Source organism: Coregonus clupeaformis, unplaced genomic scaffold, assembly GCF_020615455.1.
Source record: "Coregonus clupeaformis isolate EN_2021a unplaced genomic scaffold, ASM2061545v1 scaf0587, whole genome shotgun sequence".
Lineage (NCBI taxonomy): Eukaryota > Metazoa > Chordata > Actinopteri > Salmoniformes > Salmonidae > Coregonus > Coregonus clupeaformis.
This window is the reverse complement of record NW_025534042.1, coordinates 187,155-207,657: the sequence shown is the minus strand read 5'-3', so window position 1 is coordinate 207,657 and position 20,503 is coordinate 187,155. Positions and strand designations below refer to the sequence as shown.

Below are 20,503 nucleotides of genomic sequence, written 5' to 3'. Positions count from 1 at the left end.
CAGCAGATAAGGTAAGTAACAGGAGAGCCTCTCCATGTGTACGCTGCTTTAAAAGATCTCCCTGTCCAACACAAGGCCTGAATGTCTCAGTGCTGCTGAAATCCTGCTGCCAACACACATCTGTAACGCATTTCTGAATGCCTTATATTTACAGATACTCAGCGGGGGGCTCTGAATGTAGTACAGATGAAGCTGTAGTGTGTAGCGCGTATGTGTGTGTGTATGTATGTGTGTGAGTGAGTGAGTGAGTGAGTGAGTGAGACAGAGAGAAAGAGTGAGAGAGAGAGAGAGAGAGAGAGACAGATAGGGGAGAGAGAGAGAGAGAGAGAGAGAGAGAGAGAGAGAGAGAGAGAGAGAGAGAGAGAGAGAGAGAGAGAGAGAGAGAGAGAGAGAGAGAGAGAGAGGGAGAGAGAGAGAGAGCTGCAGTCAGATGGCTGTCCCTGAGTGTCATCAGGACTATCTCTGCAGGTCAGGCAGAGTTCTTCAGGTCAGAGGAGGAGGGCTCAGGAGCGCCAGCTGACAACTTAATTGTCAGTAGTACTGCAGCCAGCATTGGCACCACAGCCACAGAGCTCCAGATCTACAGTACTGTTTGCAATTAAGGCCCTGGCCTGTACAGTAACCCCAGCCCAGGTCCCAGCCCCCAGCCTCCCTCCCTCCACAAACCCCCAGAAAAATCACCCCTCAATCAACATTCCTCCAGCCTCTCTCTCACCAGGGTTTGTGCTCTGAAATCAAACAATGAAGACAGCTGGGCTTTAGTTACAGCGAGCAACATCCCTCCAATCAAACTCTCAAAGTACACACACACACATTATTGCTCTCTCTCATACACACTCACTATCTCTCTATCACGTACGCACAGTCTTGAGTTGAGCACATTTTCTGTTTTTGATGAATGACCCAAAATGATGGCGGGGTTAGCCAAGAACATGAGAACATGGGAAAGAGGAATGTGCTAATTGGTTGTTGTCTGTGATGATGGATGGGATCTGCTCTTGGCATCTCTGCTTAATGTTGATTTTTTTTAAATACATTCAGTAAAAACCTCAGATTTCTTTTTCAGCTCTCTCTCTCTCTCATTTCTCTCATCCCTCATCAAAAGACCTGACCGCTAAATGGCACGAGGAATATGATAAGAGAAACACAGTAATTTACACAGTATCATTTGAAGTCTATTTCTTTCTCTTCTACTTTCTAGAATGTGCCGTTCGGAGAACTGGGCAATTCGACACACACTCAAAGTTTGAACTCAGACCAGGACTGCCCAAAATTTCCCATATTAAGATTCCTCTGGTCCTGGCAGTGAAGTGACTGAATATCCCTCGTTCTTTCTCCAGGGCCTTGTCCCAAAGGAACAATAAGGCCACTCTCTTTGTCCTGTTGTGGCCCTGTCAGTAGGCTTTAATGGAGCTAGAAAAACACTTTCAGTGAGGCTCAGGTCCTCAGGTCCTCACCTCCTCACCAGGCAGGCAGAGGGGTGGACCAACTTTATTCAGCACTGTGAGAAAGAAGTTTAATCCCCTGAACCTCACTTCTGACTCTGGTGGTGACACACTGAGCCCTCTATAGTCTTCAGCCCCTCCCTGCCACCTCAGCATCTCCATTCAGATCAATGGAGGAGCTGGCCCAGGCCCGCACCCCTCAGGCCCTCACCCCTCTAGTGTGGGACTGACTGCTCTTTTCTTCCTGGGGAGCTCACAGGAACCCCACAGCTCCCAGGTTTGAGGATTAGGGAATGGGGATACTGACTAGTGACCTCTGTCCTCTTTTAGGAGGTTCTAAAAAAGGTTTAGGAGTTGTTTTTGTTCATTGATGGATTCTTGGTTGGCACAATAGATGGAAGATTTCACACAGGATGTTTACTGATTTTTTTAAATTCACACTTCAAAGTTGTTTCATCCTCTCAGCTTCATGGCCAATATGGGCTTCAATACACAAGTAACGTTATCAAAGAATAATTAATACTATTCTTAAAATGTTTTCCGGTGATTGCATATTTTGTTCATCCAACCTTTATTCTTTATCTTCCATGACCGTGTTTGCCACTAGCTATAAACATGGTAATCAGCTGACCTTAAAAGAGCCATCCATCTTGACGTGTCAGGCCAATGAGCCAATCACAGGCCTGCCTGGTGACCTTTGCCCTCTGTGGGGTCAAGGATCACAATAGGAGTGCAGCTTAAGGCAAACAGAGTTAGGGACAAGGCCAAGTGCTGCACCACTTTGATCATCTCAAGTAGAACACAATGAACACGGCATCTTCCTGTATCTTTCATACCTTTAGTAACCATCTTCCATACTATATGCTAATCAAATGTGCTTCACTGGTCTAACTCTATACAACAAAACAAAAAAGTGAAGGCCCAGCTGCTCATTTGAGCAATAGCCAAGGATAATTAATTGCTCAGATGATGAACATCGTGTGACACAGTAAGTTGTAAGTTCTTTTGGCTTTTTTTTCTGTGTGTTTACGACTGGTGTTATGGAGTGTTTATGAAGGTTTTACGAAGACTACAGTGAAGTGTCACTTTCCCAGCTCTGCAGAACTTATTTGGCCGCTACTGCAGAGCTTCAGAGTATCATGAAAGGCTGTAAGCACATGAACAAACCTCCTTCCTCCAACGCTTGGGACCACCAAAAACAATTTTCCAGACATGATGTTTAATGTTCTGTGGAAACCAAAGTATAAAGCATTTTACTTTCAACAGGAGCCAGACCCTTCAGAGTGTCTTCTCTTCTGGGCTTGGAGGACGGAGGATTGTATGGCCCCAGTGTATTTTAAAGTTGTTAAAGCCCCTTCACAGAAAGTGATTTATTCCTAGAGCAGCATAAGACAGGAACACAGTGTGACTGTGCTGCATTACAGCATCCCAGTTAGATACATTAGTACTGGACAGGCTGCCCGCTCCGTCTACTAGGGCTGTTTGATTTGGCCTTTGAATCAAAATGGCTAACCCACGTCAATGAGAGACATAAATATGGATTTGAATAAGGGAAAATAAAGGAGAACCCAGATTTGCGTATTTACAAATAATAATATTTTAAGAACTAACATTGGAGCAGAATGGTTATATTGAGAGTATAAGTGAGACAAGAGAGCCAAGGAACCACTGACTGCAGGGGTGAAGAGCACATCATAGACTGACTGAAGGTTGGCAAGTTAGGGCACGAGGTTGCCATGGGGGCCCGCCAGCCTTACCCTGGCACTGTGTTCACAGACATACTGGGCCGTGTGTGTGCCTATGTATGTGTGTGTGTGTGTGCCTATGCATGTGTGTGTGTGTATGTATGTGTGTGTGTCTATGTATGTGTGTGTGTGTGTGTGTCTATGTATGTGTGTGTATAAGTGCGTGTGTGTTTATGTGTGTGACTGGTTGGTTATGAGCACATTCAGTGTATGAGTGCGTGTGTAACTACCATGTGTGTGTTTACATGTGTAAGTGTGGGGTTGTGGAAAGTCCTACAAGGCCCTGGTCTCTACGCTGTCTGCCTCCACCCAACACAGGCTGCTGACAATTTACGCGGGCGGCCGATGACAGCTCCCCCTGATCGTGCGCCAGTCAGCCAGGGCGCAGGGCCCGGTGGAGGCAAGCAGGAGGCCTCAGGAGCCGCATTGGGTTGGAGCAGTGTTACTAGTTACTGGCACTCCTTCAAAACCCAGGAAAAATCTCATTATGGGAGTGAAGCGTTGGGTTGGGTGCCTCCCGCTGCTCTCTGCTCTGCTCTCCCAGGCAGTACTGGGACAGGAGAACACCTTCAGGTCTGACATTTAGACTGGAGCAAGACAGGCCCACGACGCAGAGCAGGGAGGGAAACAACACATGAAAGGCCATTTAGAGAACGTGAGGAAGACAAACAGAGCGAGGAAGACAAGAGAGAGGGGAGAACGAGGGAATGGTTGGTGGCCATGTCTGTCTTGTTGTCTGTCTGTCTGTTAGTCCTGCTGGGTCCTTTTGACAGAGAGACACAGAGGATCACAGCCCACAGGCCTCACCCAAAGCCATCTGCCAGAGGAAAGGGATTTAAGTGTAAAAACTGTCCGGGTGATATCTGTCTACAACAACTAAGCTCCTCTCAGCCATGGCCACATGTCAGAGTCAAGACAGGGGTCATGAATAACCTAGAAAACCACACCACACCAATGCTAACATCTGAAATGTATATATAAATTAAATTCATAATGAAAGAAATCCACTAAAACTGCTCGTTTTTAAAGCCAAGACATTGCCAAATGGCTTGATGACAATGCTATAGGTTGCAGCACACAAATGGCTGACGTTGAAAGCTTAGAACTAAAACAACAAAACGTCTATTGGTTTTAAGGCTGCAAATGAGCTTAAGGTGTAGTGTTACTGGAGCAGGACCTCTTGAGAGGAAATGCCCATCCCCCCTCCGCCCCCAACAGAGTAAGCTGAGACACTCTGGAGGCTGGTTCAAAGGTTTGGGTCTGATGCTGCGACTATATGCTTGAGTAGGGGGATCCGGATCAGAGAGTTAGAAGTGCAGTGGCCCTTTCAATTGTGTGGTACTGTGTGGAAAAACAGAAAGCACCAGCAGACACCAGACAGCAGCTTAGAACTAGGTTGTAAACTGAGTCAAACGGGGTGGAACTACATGGACTTGTCCAATAAGAAATGCAAATTTGTGTTTTCTGTTGCCATAATGAACATGACCCAGGACTCAGCTTCAGTTCTTCATGTGAACCGCTCCTCCTCCTCCTCACCCGTCCCTACCTGACATTTAACAGCCACAGTCAGACTGGGCGGCACGTACTGACAAAACACAACGCCTTGAGATCGTGCCAAGATAGAAAGTGTTGATGTGAGGTAGTGAACGGAGCACTGCCTCTAAGCATGGCTTCAAAGAGGATCGGTTTGCACACATGAAATTAAGATCTCAGATAATCATATACCGTAGCGAACCTGGCAGGAGACAGAAAGACACATCTACCAGGGTGGAGAGAGCAGACAGCCAATTATTGTGTTAGATCAACAGCCATATCTGTGTGCGTGTGTGTGTTGAGCAAACATAATGTAGGTGTCTGCATGTAGCATGTAGCACTATGAGCCAGAGAAACCTGTTCTGTTATTTACAACTCACTGTGAAGAGCCTATCCTCTCGGGCCAGAAGATCTGATGCTACTTTGAGGTATTTCTTGGGTTCCCACCAAAATCATAGATACTTGGACGGACTCCAACATCATAGATCTTTATTAAAAGCAGAAGAGAGGCAATTTGACATGCCAAGAAAAGAGACATATCGGTTTTCTTTTACAATGCTATTTGATGCACATTTGATAATCAACTGAACGTTTTTCGCTGAGTTCAAAGCATGTCAAGGCAATCCGAGGTTTGATCTTTAGGTCCTTTTCAACTTCTGAGCCAAGTCCAGCCTGATCAGATAAAACCCTCTTCAAGGAAACAAAGAATGTTTCCTTGAACTCTAACTGGACCATAACAACTCACTGACTGAACTCCAGGTCCCCCGTTTGAAACACCATGCCAGACGGTCGGACGACAGTGGCTAATTTGACGCTTCTGAAGGAGCAGAGTGGACCAGACACCTTCATTGCAGTCGGCAGGGTTATGGTGCAGACTCTGCGGCCCCACGCCTGACACCACTCACTCACAGCACACCCACTTGTCTTCCCTTCCTGCCTGTGACCCAGGAAGGAAATTATAGCCACAGGCTGGGGATTCGTCAGCAGCCAGTCAGCCAGTCAGGTTGGAGGGAGGGAGGAAGCTGCCTTATGATTAAAGTGTGTGTGGTATGCAGTGAGCAGCACCAGGGTTCTGTGATGGCTACGCTGGGCTGGTTAGGAGAGGTGGAGGGGCCTGTAGGGGTGCATGCCAGTGGGTTTACCCTCTTATCTCTAGTTAACTGAACAGGTCACATACAGACAGCTCTATCCTCTAGCAACACTGGGAAGGGAAAAAAAGCCTTGTGATTGGAGGAGCTGTGGTGTCCAATCTCATGGTTTTATGCTGGTATATTTATTGACATTTGGTGCATCCATGCACACCAACTGCATAACATAACATTGCTGAATGTGGTGCCTTTGATACCAGATTTAACTCATGGGCCTGGAGAGAGAAAATGATGTGTGTGCGCGCGTGTATGTGCCTGCTTGCGTGTGTGCCCGTCTGCGTGAATCCAGCTCTGTTGATAGCCCCCCAGAAGACTCTCCCCTAATGACTGCCTCTGGCTTTTATAGTTTGATTGTGCACGGCCTGCCCACCAGTCATTTTCACCACGTCAGATTAACATTGCAAACATTGCTGGTCACATTACCTCATCCACATCAAAGGCTTCCCCCTAAAAGGCTCAGTAGAATATTAGTGGAGATTTACAGCCCTCATTTCTGTACTTCAGAAACATGCTGATTTGAGCTAATCTCCCTCCCTCCTTCCCTCCCTGCCTCTTTGTGCTTCATGTGTGAAGTTAGCCAACGCTTTAATGACCCATTTACAAAACTTTTACACCTGCAAAGATAATCTTTTACAGCTCTGCTAGCTTGCTAACCCCTCGGGCAACGCACTCCACTGCAACCTGCCTGTTTCTCAAGGCATAAGGCAAGGTATTTATTAGGGCTTTGAAAAATATGTAACCACAGCAATTAGCTTTTATCAGGCTGTTTATCAAACGAGTGTCTCACAGAGAGAGGAGGAGGAGAAAATGGCTGCTAGATCAAGGGTCTTTAAAGCTCTTGTTATTCTGCGGTTGGTTTCCCCCAGCCCAGCAGCAGAGAACTGAGAAGGGGTTAATGGAGATACAGTAGATTTGTATTTGTATTTATTATGGATCCCCATTAACTGCTGCCAAGGCAGAAGCTACTCTTCCTGGCGTCCAGCAAAATTAAGGCAGTTTATACAATTGTAAATACATTACAATACGCTCTTGCTGCTGGTGAAGCTCGGATCCACCTCTATGCGGACGACACCATTTTGTATATATCTGGCCCTTCATTGGACACTGTGTTAACAAACCTCCAAACGAGCTTCAACGCCATACAACACTCCTTCCGTAGCCTCCAACTGCTCTTAAACACTAGTAAAACTAAATGCATGCTCTTCAACCGAACGCTGCTTGCACCCGCCCACCCGACTAGAATCACTACTCTCGGCGGGTCTGACCTAGACCTATGTGGACAACTACAAATACCTAGGTGTCTGGTTAGACTGTAAACTCTCCTTCCAGACTCACATTAAGCATATCCAATCAAAAGTTAGATCTAGAATCGGCTTCCTATTTCGCAACAAAGCCTCCTTCACTCATGCTGCCAAACATGCCCTCGTAAAACTGACTATCCTACCGATCCTTGACTTCGGCGATGTCATTTACAAAATAGCCTCCAACACGCTACTCAGCAAATTGGATGTAGTCTATCACAATGCCATCCGTTTTGTCTCCAAAGCCCCATATACTACCCACCATTCTGAAATTAGCCCACCCAACTACCTCATCCCCATATTGTTATTTATTTTGCTAATTTGCACTCCAGTATCTCTATTTGCACATCATCTTTTGCATATCTATCATTCCAGTGTTAATATGAAATTGTAACTATTTTGCACTATGGCCTATTTATTGCCTTACCTCCATAACTTACTACATTCGCACACACTGTATATATATTTTCTGTTTGTATTTTTGACTTTATGTTTTGTTTACCCCGTATGTAACTCTGTGTTGTTGTTTTTATCGCACTGCTTTGCTTTATCTTGGCCAGGTCGCAGTTGTAAATGAGAACTTGTTCTCAACTGGCTTACCTGGTTAAATAAAGGTTAAATATTTTTTTTTTAATTAAAATTCAGAGAGAATATGAACTCCAGGTGGACTGCTCTCTCTCATTCAATTCAATTCAATTCAATTCAATTCAATTCAATTCAATTGAAAGGGTTTTATTGGCATGGGAAACATGTTTACATTGCCAAAGCAAGTGAAATAGATGAACAGTAAACATTACACTCACAAAGGTTTGAAAGAAATAGAGACAATTCAAATTTCATATTATGGCTATGTACAGTGTTGTAAAGATGTGCAAATAGTTAAAGTACAAAAGGGAAAATAAATAAACATAAATATGGGTTGTATTTACAATGGTGTTTGTTTTTCACTCTCTTCTCCGCCAGCCAGCCCAGCCACTATGATGAACCCTCTATGGGAAAAAGCCTCCATTCCCAGGGGGAGCCGGGATTGGAAAGGAATGGAGACCGCTTGTCACTTGGCCTTGATTTACCAGTGTCCTAGTCTGCCAAGAGTAACAAATCACTACGTTATAGCCGTTATAGTCTTTGAATGCAGAGTGAAGTGAAGCACATTTCTAAAGCATGGAAGAGATGAGGGGAGAGGAGCCATATAGGCAGCAGTGTGGGGTTAACACTGCAGAGAGAGAGAGAGAGAGAGAGAGAGAGAGAGAGAGCTGTATGAGTTCCAGAGGGCGTGACGCAGTGTGTCTAGGAGGTCTGGGTAATTAGTTGAAGTATCATGAGTGGGTTTAGGAGACGGTGCTGTAGGGGTCTGTGTGGGTTCAGACACCGGTCTAAAGTGCTTCAGAGCGTGGGAGGGAGGGAGGGAAGGAAGGAAGGAAGGAAGGAAGGAAGGAAGGAAGGAAGGAAGGAAGGAAGGAAGGAAGGAAGGAAGGAAGGAAGGAAGGAAGGAAGGAAGGAAGGAAGGAAGGAAGGAAGGAAGGAAGGAAGGAAGGAAGGAAGGAAGGAAGGAAGGAAGGAAGGAAGGAAGGAAGGAAGGAAGGAAGGAAGGAAGGAAGGAAGGGGGTATTTTAGTCAAGAACTATAGCCCTCAGGGGAAGTAGAAAGTGACAGGCACTTCAGCCTCTCACCGCAGACAGAGCACTGGGGAGATATCCAGCTAAACACACCTCTGCTCTCTACCTTGTCAGGAAATGACATCTGGGCCTACACCTGCTCTGACTGTCCATCTTCTTTCATTGTCCCAAGCCATTATCTAAAGGGACCATTCACAGCCACTTCGAGATAGTTGTGTCTTGTTATTAAACCTAGGACAAAGGTGGAATAAGGTTTAGGTGAACACTTCTCTAAGGCTGACATGGGAAGGAACCCAGAGACCTGAAAGACAGAGTCACCACACCTTAGACCACACAGACTTTTTCAACTCAGTCCAGACAGACACACAGACATCATCCCTAGTCCCTATCATATTGAACTACCTCAAAACCATCTCTCACATGTTGAACTTTAAACTTTACACTAACATTCTCTCTAATTACAGACAACTTCTCAATTTAGCAAATAAACACAGGGGCAGAAATAACCACTTCCACTACAGAGAGCACTCTTGTGCCAGTGGCAGGTTTAAGGGTTTCTATTCATAGCTCTAACCAGAATTAGTGGTCAGGGTTAGCTGTCAGTTGGTCACGATAACGAACTATGGTGGAGCATGTTGTTCACGCTCGTGCTTGACTGAATCCCCTGCAAGCACACATCAACAATCGCCTGCACAGCATGTGTATTCACTACCGCACACGCACACACAGGAAACGTTACCAGCGACAAACCAATCAGGAAACGGGAACTCAAACAGGAAAGAACAAAACAACTCTCAGAGCACCCCACTCACAGAATCCAGAACTCAGTCATTGAACCTCTCACTTTTGTTGCTTTCAAAGATCTTGGGGAATGTGTAGCATTAGCAGCGGCTTCATAATCTCAAGTGAAAGTATCACACCGACGGCATACAGGCGGATTGCCTTAGAAGCATCAAATATGAATCGGTACAGTCGGTTTGTTCCACTTCCACTCCCTTCAGGCAACCCGTCTTTCACTTCTTAAATCTGTGTGGTTCCACTGATAATGCAGCAGAAAGTTAAGGCAGAACCGTTTCAGATAGATAGCTCACTCAGAAGAAGGAGGAGAACGACACACTGCATTTGAAACAGTATTTCCAACTGCCCCAGGTGTACCTCAGAGAGGGATAAAACTTAAGCTAGGCCCACCACAGTCCAATGGCTGGGCAGACTTAAGCTAGAAGAACACTGAAGCTTCTGGAGTGGAAATGACCCAGAAATGTTACACTGTGTTTAGTAAATATAGTTGTGCTGTTAGAGTTGAAATGGGGCAGCAGAGGCAAGACAGTGAGGCATGTGCTAACCTCTGCCTGGTGCGGAGGCCTACAGCTCAGGCCGCTGGTTGTTGCTACACAACCAAGGGTAGAGAGCACTCACTCACTGTCCACTGAGGACTGTCAAAGCCCACAGGAGATTCCCTCAGCTGCCCTCATCATCCACACACAGTCACATGCAGACACACAGACACACCACATGCATACACAAAGCAACAAAAACAACTCTGGGCAAGGCATCATAATCAGAGGCTACGGATGGAGAACCAACCAGCCACGCACCCCCACAAACCAGTAGTCACAGTTAAACGCTTGACAGCCTGTGGCCACTTTACATTCAGTTCCATTCAGAGTTCACACAGACCAACTCCATCTCTGGTTAAGCACTCTTCCGGTTGAGGTTCCTCTGCCTGTGTTTAGTATGAGTAATGGGTTTAAGGTTAACAGCCAGGCCAAATGGCCCTTTAGGGACTCCTCCCTGGTCGTCCTGCCCCAGTGAGAGGCTGTGACGTGGGGTAAAGTCATCTCCTCTCTGGGCCTCTCTCAGGCACCTGTGGAGCATAAACACACAAGAGCAGCAGGGAGCAGAGCCTTCCTTTACAGCTGGGCCCCCCTCTCCTGTCCTGTGTTTGGGTTTCTCTCAACCGAAAACATCCCCTAACAGACAATCCAGGCCACCTCCAGCCCAGGCCACCTCCCTCCAGCCCAGGCCGAAAACATCCCCTAACAGACAATCTAGGCTCAAGTAGGGAACCTCTCTCCAGGCCAGGCCCAGGGCCCCTGGGTCCCAGGCGCCATGGGAAGGGCCTACGCCCCACGCTGGCTGTCAGGAGGAGGCCAGAATGGTCCCAGAGCTGTTTAATGTTGATCTATGCCCCACTTCCTCTGTTCTCTCTCAGTCTGTCACTCAGGTGGCCACAGGGACCTTGTGGTCACCCTGTGTCTGAAGCAGAGAGTAAATACTCCAAGAGTTGTAGACTGGAGACCATCATTGGTGTCTCCCTGTGTCATCCTACTAATGAAAACATACAAATGTGGGAGTAGACTAAATTGGTATTTGGCAGTTACTAATCCTCAATAAACACAAGTAAATACATATGTTGAGAGAGAGTGTGTATGTGTGCATGTGTGTGTGCCTGACTGTGTGTCTATGTGTGTGATTGCAGTTTTATTCAGATTATGATCTTGTCCTATTTATAAGAGCCGTATACATGCAGCGACTTTGTTTGTCAAATTATTCCGTGCTTACTACATGGGCCAGAGCGCAACCCACAGGGGGACCACATAAACAAACAAGAGAGAATTATTCAGGGTGTAAACGCTTAAACGCCCACTTCAGCAGAGTCTTTTAAGTGTGTGATTAAAACGGGCACTGAGCTTCACATGGAAAGCTCAGCGGAGCCCAACGCCACTACATGAGTCGCTTTCCCGCTCTCTCTCTTTCTCTCAATCTCTCTCCCCCTCTCTTTCTCTCAATCTATCTCTCCCCCTCTCTTTCTCTCAATCTATCTATCCCCCTCTCTTTCTCTCAATCGATCTCTCCCCCTCTCTTTCTCTCAATCTATCTCTCCCCTTCTCTTTCTCTCCATCTATATCTCCCCCTCTCTTTCTCTCAATCTATCTCTCCCCCTCTCTTTCTCTCAATCTATCTCTCCCGCTCTCTCTCTCAATCTATCTCTCCCCCTCTCTTTCTCTCAATCTATCTCTCCCCCTCTCTTTCTCTCAGTCTCTCTCCCCCTCTCTTTCTCTCAATCTATCTCTCCCCCTCTCTTTCTCTCCATCTATCTCTCCCCTCTCTTTCTCTCCCCCTCTCTTTCTCTCAATCTATCTCTCCCCTTCTCTTTCTCTCAATCTATCTCCCCTTCTCTTTCTCTCAATCTATCTCTCCCCCTCTCTTTCTCTCAATCTATCTCTCCCCCTCTCAATCTCTCTCCCCTTCTCTTTCTCTCAATTTCTCTCCCCTTCTCTTTCTCTCCCCCTCTCTTTCTCTCAATCTATCTCTCCCCCTCTCTTTCTCTCAATCTCTCTCCCCCTCTCTTTCTCTCAATCTATCTCTTCCCCTCTCTTTCTCTCAATCTATCTCTCCCCTCTCTTTCTCTCAATCTCTCTCCCCCTCTCTTTCTCTCAATCTCTCTCCCCCTCTCTTTCTCTCAATCTATCTCTCCCCCTCTCTTTCTCTCAATCTATCTCTCCCCTCTCTTTCTCTCAAGCTATCTATCCCCCTCTCTTTCTCTCAATCTATCTCTCCCCCTCTCTTTCTCTCAATCTATCTCTCCCCCTCTCTTTCTCTCCCACTCAGTCTATACATGGTCCTTCCTCACACGCTCCATCTTTACCAATTCTTCCTGTCCCATATAACATCCATTACTACTAACACTCTCTGTGACCATCCCTTTCCAATCAGCCAGAGTAAAACAAAAATGGGGATATAGCCTACAGATGTAGGATCTGAATTTGATCACTCTTTTGCAAAGCAGGAAATGCAAACTTGTATTGTATTTTAGTTTTTAAAATGCTTCTAAAGTTTGTCATTTCCAATTTGAAATGTCAGACTTTATTTGCCCTAATCAAAAATGTATCAACCCCTAAACATTTTTCCATTAATTATCATCCACATTTCATGTTGCTGCAAGATTAGTTTCCTGCTGTTGGAAACTGGCTCAAAGTAAGATCCTACATCTGTATTTGCTTTCTAGATCTGTTTTTCAAAACACAGTGTCTGATGCATCCACACATCAAAAGGATAAAGAGAAGTGAGCATCTCGTCTCAGCATGATGATGTCAGCGTGATTAGCTCTATATTTAGATGTATAATCTACTAATTAGGCCTTTCACTGATACTTTATATGCACACGCTCATCAATTCGATAAGCCATCTCAAAACCGGAAGCTTTAAACTCTATCACAAAACAAAGACAAAGGGAGGGTCAAAGAGAAAAAAGCACTAATATCTATCTGTGGTCCGTGGTGTTAAAATAACACTAAAAAATTATATATTCTAGCATACTGTACATACAAACAACTCCTACTGAAAGCAAAGCATCATAAGAGAAGAGAGAGGAGAAGAGAAACACTTCCAATTGATGGTGGGCTATCTGTAGCACCACAGTGAGCAGATATGTGGGGAAACAAAGCCCAAATCTCAGCTGCTAATCCCTGGAGATTCCGAGCACATTCCGGGGACTGCTTTGATCTCCTGAGTGCATCCGGACAGCCCATCCCAGACACACGGCATCCTCACACACACACACACACACACACACACAAGTCCCATACCGTCCCCCCTGCACGCCCCCATACCTCACATGCTCAATCACTATTATTACACATTCACACACATAAACAATCAGATCAAAACATCACACAGACATGGAACCCAACAATAAACGGAGACAAATCAACAATGGAACAATATTGTGAAGATACTCAGACTAAAATGAATGGAGAACCACGTGAGATGTAACACAGGAGTATCACAACACACAACAGAAAGTTGTAAACAACAGGGCCAACAGATGAAATGTCTGTGTATCTTGTATAGATAATTTTACATCATTTAGTATCATTATTATCTCATTCTTTCACTGAAACCTTTTCCAGAGGATCCATTGACAAAACACCCAATGAGGGTTATCCGCTTTACATTGTCACATAGGGTCCAGCTATGTAATCTAATTCCACCTGCGTCTCCTCTCCCTCCCAGTCCCCCAGATACGACAACACAAGACTTCCTCTCCTCTCTTCTATTCTCATTGGAATAACACAGAGCCAGGTGCATGTCCCCCTACTCTCCAGCCCTCTCCCCAAAGGCAAACGCTTTCTTTTCTTAGACCACAACTCCAAACTTCTCCTAGCCTCTTCAAAGACCAACAACAGGCCTGTCCTCCCAGGGGGGCGTGGAGGGGTATGGCCTGGCGGGAGAGGGGCATATTACACACTGTCACACACAGCATGCAGGGGGACAGCTGGTGGGAACAGCACAGGCATGGGGAGAGGACAGAAAGAGAGAGAGGACCGAAAGAGAGAGAGAGAGAGGAAGAGAGGAGTCTGCATTTGAAAGGTGCATTCAGCGCCGAGACAAGGACCCTGTGCTTTTGTGAAGACAATAAAAAACCACTACAGGAGAAGAAGTAATAAAAGAAGCTAGGCCACAGAACTGCCATGTCTTTTATCAGACTCAGAGGCTGAGGGGAGCACATTTAAAAGCTTTACTTCAAAAATCAGAGCGCTGGCACCCAAATGAGAAACACGGGGGATGGGGGCAGAAGTTCTACTCTACGATTCATTTCGGAGCGCTGTTCGTTGTCAGATGTACCTTAAGATTTTTTGTCTCAGTTTTGTATGGGTTTAGAATCTAAACCTTAGATGGAAGGTTTTGAAAAATGTGCTTTGGAATTGTCAGGCCAGAGCAGGGGTTCGGCGACTCCACCAGTAGCATCACTTGGGGCCTCCTTTTACTACACAGAGGGTTAGGCCTCACAGAGGAGGGGGCGTCTATACATCCACCTCCCTGTCCCACTTCAAATGCAGTCTAATTTCATCAGCAACAACCAGGCAAGGCCACAGGGTAAACACAAGAAACAGATGGAGCCTGAGAGGGAAAATGGGAGAGGGGGAGAGGAGAGAGCTGAGATGGAGAGAGGGGGCTTTAGGGAGGAGGAAAGGAACTTGGCAAGGGTGTGGGGGAAAATGCGTTAACAAATCATCAAATGAAATCTTTGTGATTTACTTTCAGCACATTGCAAATTCCCCAGACAGACCGCTGGCTTAGGGTACAACTCACAACACTGCCTGAAGAGGACAGGAGAAGGCAGGGGAGGGCAGGAGACCTTCAACACCTGGGCTCAGAGACTTCTTAAAACACAACAAACCAGACCAGACAGGCATTGGAACTGCCAAATCATAAATTGTGGAGTTCTCTACTCCTACTTAATAATCTAAGTTACAAAACTTTATAGGAGATATAAAAACAGCATAGTAAAAAACAAAAACTGTGTTTAGAATCAGAATTAAAGCTGGAATCCTTAGTGATGAAACTGACACATCTGTTTGGGATAACACAACAACAAAGAAGTTACTGCAAAGAACAAACACTATTTGTTCCCCCTCAGACATTATTGCACGTGCGATAGAACTGCAGATTACGTAATGCAATTTATTTTACCACACTGCTCATTTCCATTTGGACGCTGCTCACCTCCATTTAGTCAACAAAACAAAAACAATAACAATGGCGCTGGGGCGAACAGTGGCGCTGTTTCCACTAATGTGGATTCTATCTTTAAAGGGCCATAGCCTGGAGAGAAAATGTACCCAGGTCACCTGTTGTGGACCTCAAATGACAATACCACAAAACCACTTGTCCTTACTGCTCAGTTCCACATAAAATAACTTTGGTAACTTACTTAAATTTTGATTTCAAATAATACATAAGAACAAGTGAGTTTAAATCATCTATATGCACTAAATCTATATGCAAGGACACTCTTCTTGGCTCTGGAGTCTCATCTCCCCACGACTTATCCTACCACTTAACACAATTCAATGCATATGTACCTCAACTAATGATAACAACCTTGCTAAAGCTCTACAAAACAAACATGTTCCATAAAAGGGCATTTCATTTTGATGGAGGAGGTAGGCTATGGCAGTAATCCCCTCACTCCTTTCAAGAATATGATAGTTTGGTTTGGGAGGTTTCAGATCAAAAGGATTCTAGTCTCAGACTCCCCGCTGCTGCCACCATCTGACCCACATTCTCCTGGATCTCAGTTCAGCCGGGAGGCAAAAAGAACACAGTCTTTAAAGTACATGTATCCTATACAACATGAACCGCTTTTAAAGGCTAAGAGGGTTGTTTGCATTGCATTCTTACCTAGCTAAGGTTTTAGCCCTTTTTCATTTGACAATACTATGGGGTTAGGATATTTACTACGACTTATGTAAAGCAGTAACTTCCACAAACTTCCTCTCAAGTTTTGTAATGTTAATTCTTCATGGTAAGGTTAAGTCATATATCATTTATAAGACATTTGCTAGTAAATATCTCACAATTTATAAAAATGTTATCACTAAATTGCTATTACAAGAACGTAATTTCAAGAATTGTCATACTTAAGTGTCTTAAAATCTTTTTTTTAACTGTGAATACAAATATAAGAATCCCGCAGTGCTGTGAAAGCCATTAGGCACATATAATAAAATTATTTATAAAACAGAAACTCTGCCGAGCCCAAATTGTTCAAATCCATCCAACTTTTTCAGTGGGGTTCCTTTTCCATCATGGCCAAATATCACTTCACACCATCTGGGGAATGAAAAAATGCTCCACAAAACAATCCCACCCTTTCACATGTATCCCACAATGCCCTCTGGTGAGTCTGCTGAACCAGAGGGCCCATGCATACCCTAACCGCGCCCAGAGGGCTGCTACACTACACGGAACAGAACACCGAACCCCTTCCTCCCTGATGATGATGTCATAAGGAGGGTCCGATTACAATATGAAGATGTTTATTAGAGGCCTGACAGCATGTGCATGCAACAAGCAGACCTGTCGCTGACCCCATCACGACACTCAGTGCTACACTTGATCACTCGTACGTCAATACAAACTGGGCATAAGTCATAAAAAGCTCAGCCCGCTGCTTTTCTCATCAACCTCCCTGGGCTAACAGAGCCTCACACCTTCGCAGCCCGCCGACCAATGTGCTGCTATTAAAAACACCTCACGGCAGGGATAGAGAAAACAACTGTGTACTTTAGACGCAGGTTGGACTTTGATCAAGATATTTTGCCAGCGTGCTTGAGGCTGATTGTCACTTCCTGAAGGAGTCCTTGGCTTGGCTTGGCTCCTCACCAGCATATCCCTGTGTCTTCCTCATACCAGAGACATTTAAATGAAATGAACCAGACTGGTCTGGTATGCGCTGCAATCGGTCATTTCCTTATGATAATGGCATGATATATCATAAGAAGCAAAGCAAAAAGAGGCATATGCTATCACATAAAATATTCACTTTAGATACATTCCTTTGCATGCATTGACAAAGTTTCAAAGTGCTGGGATAATAAATGCTTGGGATAATCCAACCAGAGAAACAACGGCAAACGGTTAGAACACCTCTCGTTCAGGTAACACAAGGCTTTTCTTGTGCTTTTCATGCACACAAGCATGAGCAGCTCACTAGAAATGCAATGTCCATGAAATAGTGTGATAGCGAATGCTTGATTCTCATTGAGGGCAACTGTAGCATGAAATGTAGCATGTAAACATCCTAATGGTGGTATGTCTGTGGTCGCAACATGATGGCCACTTTGCTGGACAGAGTGTATTAGCTTCCCACTGTTCCAGTGGGCTGAGTGAGCTCAGTAGCTGAGAAGGGGAAAAGTCCTGGTGGATTTTTTGATGAGCTCTCAATCCTAAAAAATGCTGCCTTTGAGAAGTGAGCATCCCTAACCAAAGAGGCTTACACCCGGCTCCTCTGAAGCTTTTCCAAAAAGGAGTTCTCCTCTCGACAACAACAATACAGTCTGCGTCCCAAATGGCACCCTATTCCCGATATCAGGTGCCATTTGGGACGCAACCACTGTGTGTTTACCGGGATGACAAATCTGAAACAGACATGACCTCCACCACCTCTACCCCAGCCTTACAATGCAGCCCTGTCACCAGTCTGTCAGACTGCAATGCTTTCAACTCAGCCGTGATCTATTACCTAGAGTATAAACATCAGCAGCATCTGTTCTTGGTGGTGTGACACATTTGTTCCCATGCACCAAAAGTGTCTGACGATAAGACAGTTACCAAAGTAAGCAGTGTGTATCAAGTCAGGGCTCCTTTAGGACAAAGTTGTACTAACATGTTGTTTTGTACTGTACGTTGAAACAAACATGGGGAATATATTTGTTAATAGTGAGGTTTAAACACAAGCCTACAAAGTTTTCCCTCTTAAATATTTGGTTTATCATGTATATGGGGCAAATTATGTATTGTCAACAGCCATGTTAGTGTCAACATGTCACACTTTCATTCTCCAGAATCACAAAACACACAACATCCTGCTTCAAATGGATCATGTCCTTACAAACTGTTTGCAATGGGAATGAAATTAACACACTGATAAGAATTTCACAGGTCAAGAGGAAGAAGTTCCTGCACACTGAATTTTAAATAGCAGCTTTTATCTTGCCACACCTGCATTAGACTTCTTCTAATGTGCCACTGCATTCAATAATTCCCTGGGCCTGGATGAGAGAGTCAAGAATGTCTATCTATGTTGTCTAGCCAACAAAGCAAATAACGATTATCTCAACTTTTTTTTAACCCATATGCAAACTATCCGTGTGATGTCAGCTTTATATTATCATTAATTTCCCTTTTTTTTTCATTGAGATTATTAGTCAACTAGCCTATAACTAAACACACTGCTATTTTCTTTTTACAACATTTCTGGTTTTCTTTTCAACTTCTGCATAATGCACAGAAAACATAGAAATAAGCAACATTTCTTGAGAATATCCTTGAATAGGTCTACGTCAGAAGCAAACTTTATGCTGTACGAGTGTTTGAAGAAAAAGTAAGCGGGCAACATCTGAAGAGTTGGTAGGCTATTTATCAGGTATTATCATTCCATTGGTGTATTGCAATAAGGTGACTGAGAATCTACTTTTGTATTTTTAAAATGTACTTTATTCACAACAACCGATAAATTCAGTTGAAAACTTTAGCCTACAACTTCTCCCACTAAGAATAAATGCAGCCTTGGCTAAAACCTCGAATGGGAAGCTAAGAATGTTAGGACGGTCCAGGCTCCACTGTATCAACATCAAACTGAGATGAACAATCTTGTTTTTGAAATCATAATAACGTCATATTGAAATATTTATTTCACTTACCCGAGTAGACAAGCCGCACTTATTCGTGTGGTGACAGTCCTGTTGCTCAAGCCGCGAGCCCGTGCAATAGTATTTCTGTTTCACGAGCCAATCGTCAATTCCTTTCCTTGCCAAACAGGCATTAACTACAAAACTGTCGCCTGAAATCAACATAAAAGGTGCGTTATTACAATGTAAACAACATGTTACGGTTAGGTTACAATGTAACATCTTTCCTCAGCGTTGTGTTTTTTTCATAATTTTCTTGAATGATAGTAGACTTCGTCGGATGTTGCCGACGAGTCGGTCATTATTGGTGCATGGTTACATGGGAAGATAGACTGGAAATACTTTTTAAAATGTATTTTTTCAACAAATATATTAAAATATAGACTACAAATGTATAGCCTGTCTTAAGTGTAGGCCTATGGGCTACTCACCCTCCGGACTCTCCCTCGGTTTACAAATCGCAGCTTTTCGGGACAATTGGTGAGAGAAACAGAGAACATAAAGATAGGCATTATTCGAAAGTATTACCGCAAGTGAGCATTCAAATCAACGATTAGGGGTGACATTTTTCAGTAAAACATCATATCTTACCATGTTTCGAGTGAAGTTTACCCATTTCTCTGCATTGAGTTGGGATTGAAAACCATCAAATGTATTTATAATCCAGAAATCAGCGATATCCAGACGATACAAGAAGCGTCCGTAAAGAAAGCAGCAGGCTGCGCTCAGTACATCCTACGGCAACAGCGCCACACTAGCCTTTGATCGGTAGAAAGCTTTCCCGGCTTCGACTCCCTTCCAGGCGTAAAGGAGGCGGTTACCAAAACCCGCACTTCAACCGCTGAATGAACATGATTGACACCTCGCCCAAGATTAGACGACTTGCAGGCAGGCTCTCTTCTGTTTTATTGGACGACGGCGGCACATGAAAGCTAGCCGAGATTCTTTCGGAGTCTCCAAATATAAAAAGAGCAGCAATGCAGCAGCCCCCGTCACCACTACCACCATTCCCAGCCAGCCAACTAGGCGCGGTGGTCGAAGAGCAGCGCAAAAGGGAGTTAAAGGATATTTCGCTGGAGGATAAAAAAGAATGAATAAAAACATGTCTTTGATTGATAGACATGCAAACATAATATTTTATCAATCATATAACTATTTTGGGTTAATTGCTTCCTATAATAACTTGTTTACAAATTTTTTCATAGTTCACACTGTGGGAGGGAGTCCTGAATAAACAAAAACGAATATGAAATAGAATACAACTTATAATATTTATGGCACTTATAGAACACTTTATGATCCCAGTTTTATAACTAAAATAAACACAAGACAAACTAATTTGGGGCATACATTTAATAAACCATAAATGCCCTTCAGACATTTTACAACATATTGTATGAGCCTGAAGACAGGGCAGCTTGTGTCTCTATCAAGAGAAACATAGCATTTTTTTAATGCATACAATACTAGCTACATTTCAAATTAGTCATCTCATGAAGTCCCATACAACTTTGAG

General features: G+C 44.3%; 1 protein-coding gene across 1 annotated transcript in view; it reads right to left on the bottom strand.

Moving 5' to 3' along the window:
* The window catches only part of LOC123485152 (protein naked cuticle homolog 1-like), a 42,541-nt gene extending 22,617 nt beyond the window's left edge, over window positions 1-19,924 (bottom strand). The window contains exons 1-3 of the mRNA XM_045216045.1: window positions 19,579-19,924; window positions 19,419-19,451; window positions 19,000-19,139 (exon numbers count right to left, since the gene is read on the bottom strand). Of these exons, the coding sequence (XP_045071980.1) occupies window positions 19,000-19,139; window positions 19,419-19,451; window positions 19,579-19,603 (198 nt within the window). The 5' untranslated portion in view covers window positions 19,604-19,924. The remainder of the gene's footprint in view (window positions 1-18,999; window positions 19,140-19,418; window positions 19,452-19,578) is intronic.
* Between the last annotated feature and the right edge of the window lie 579 nt (window positions 19,925-20,503).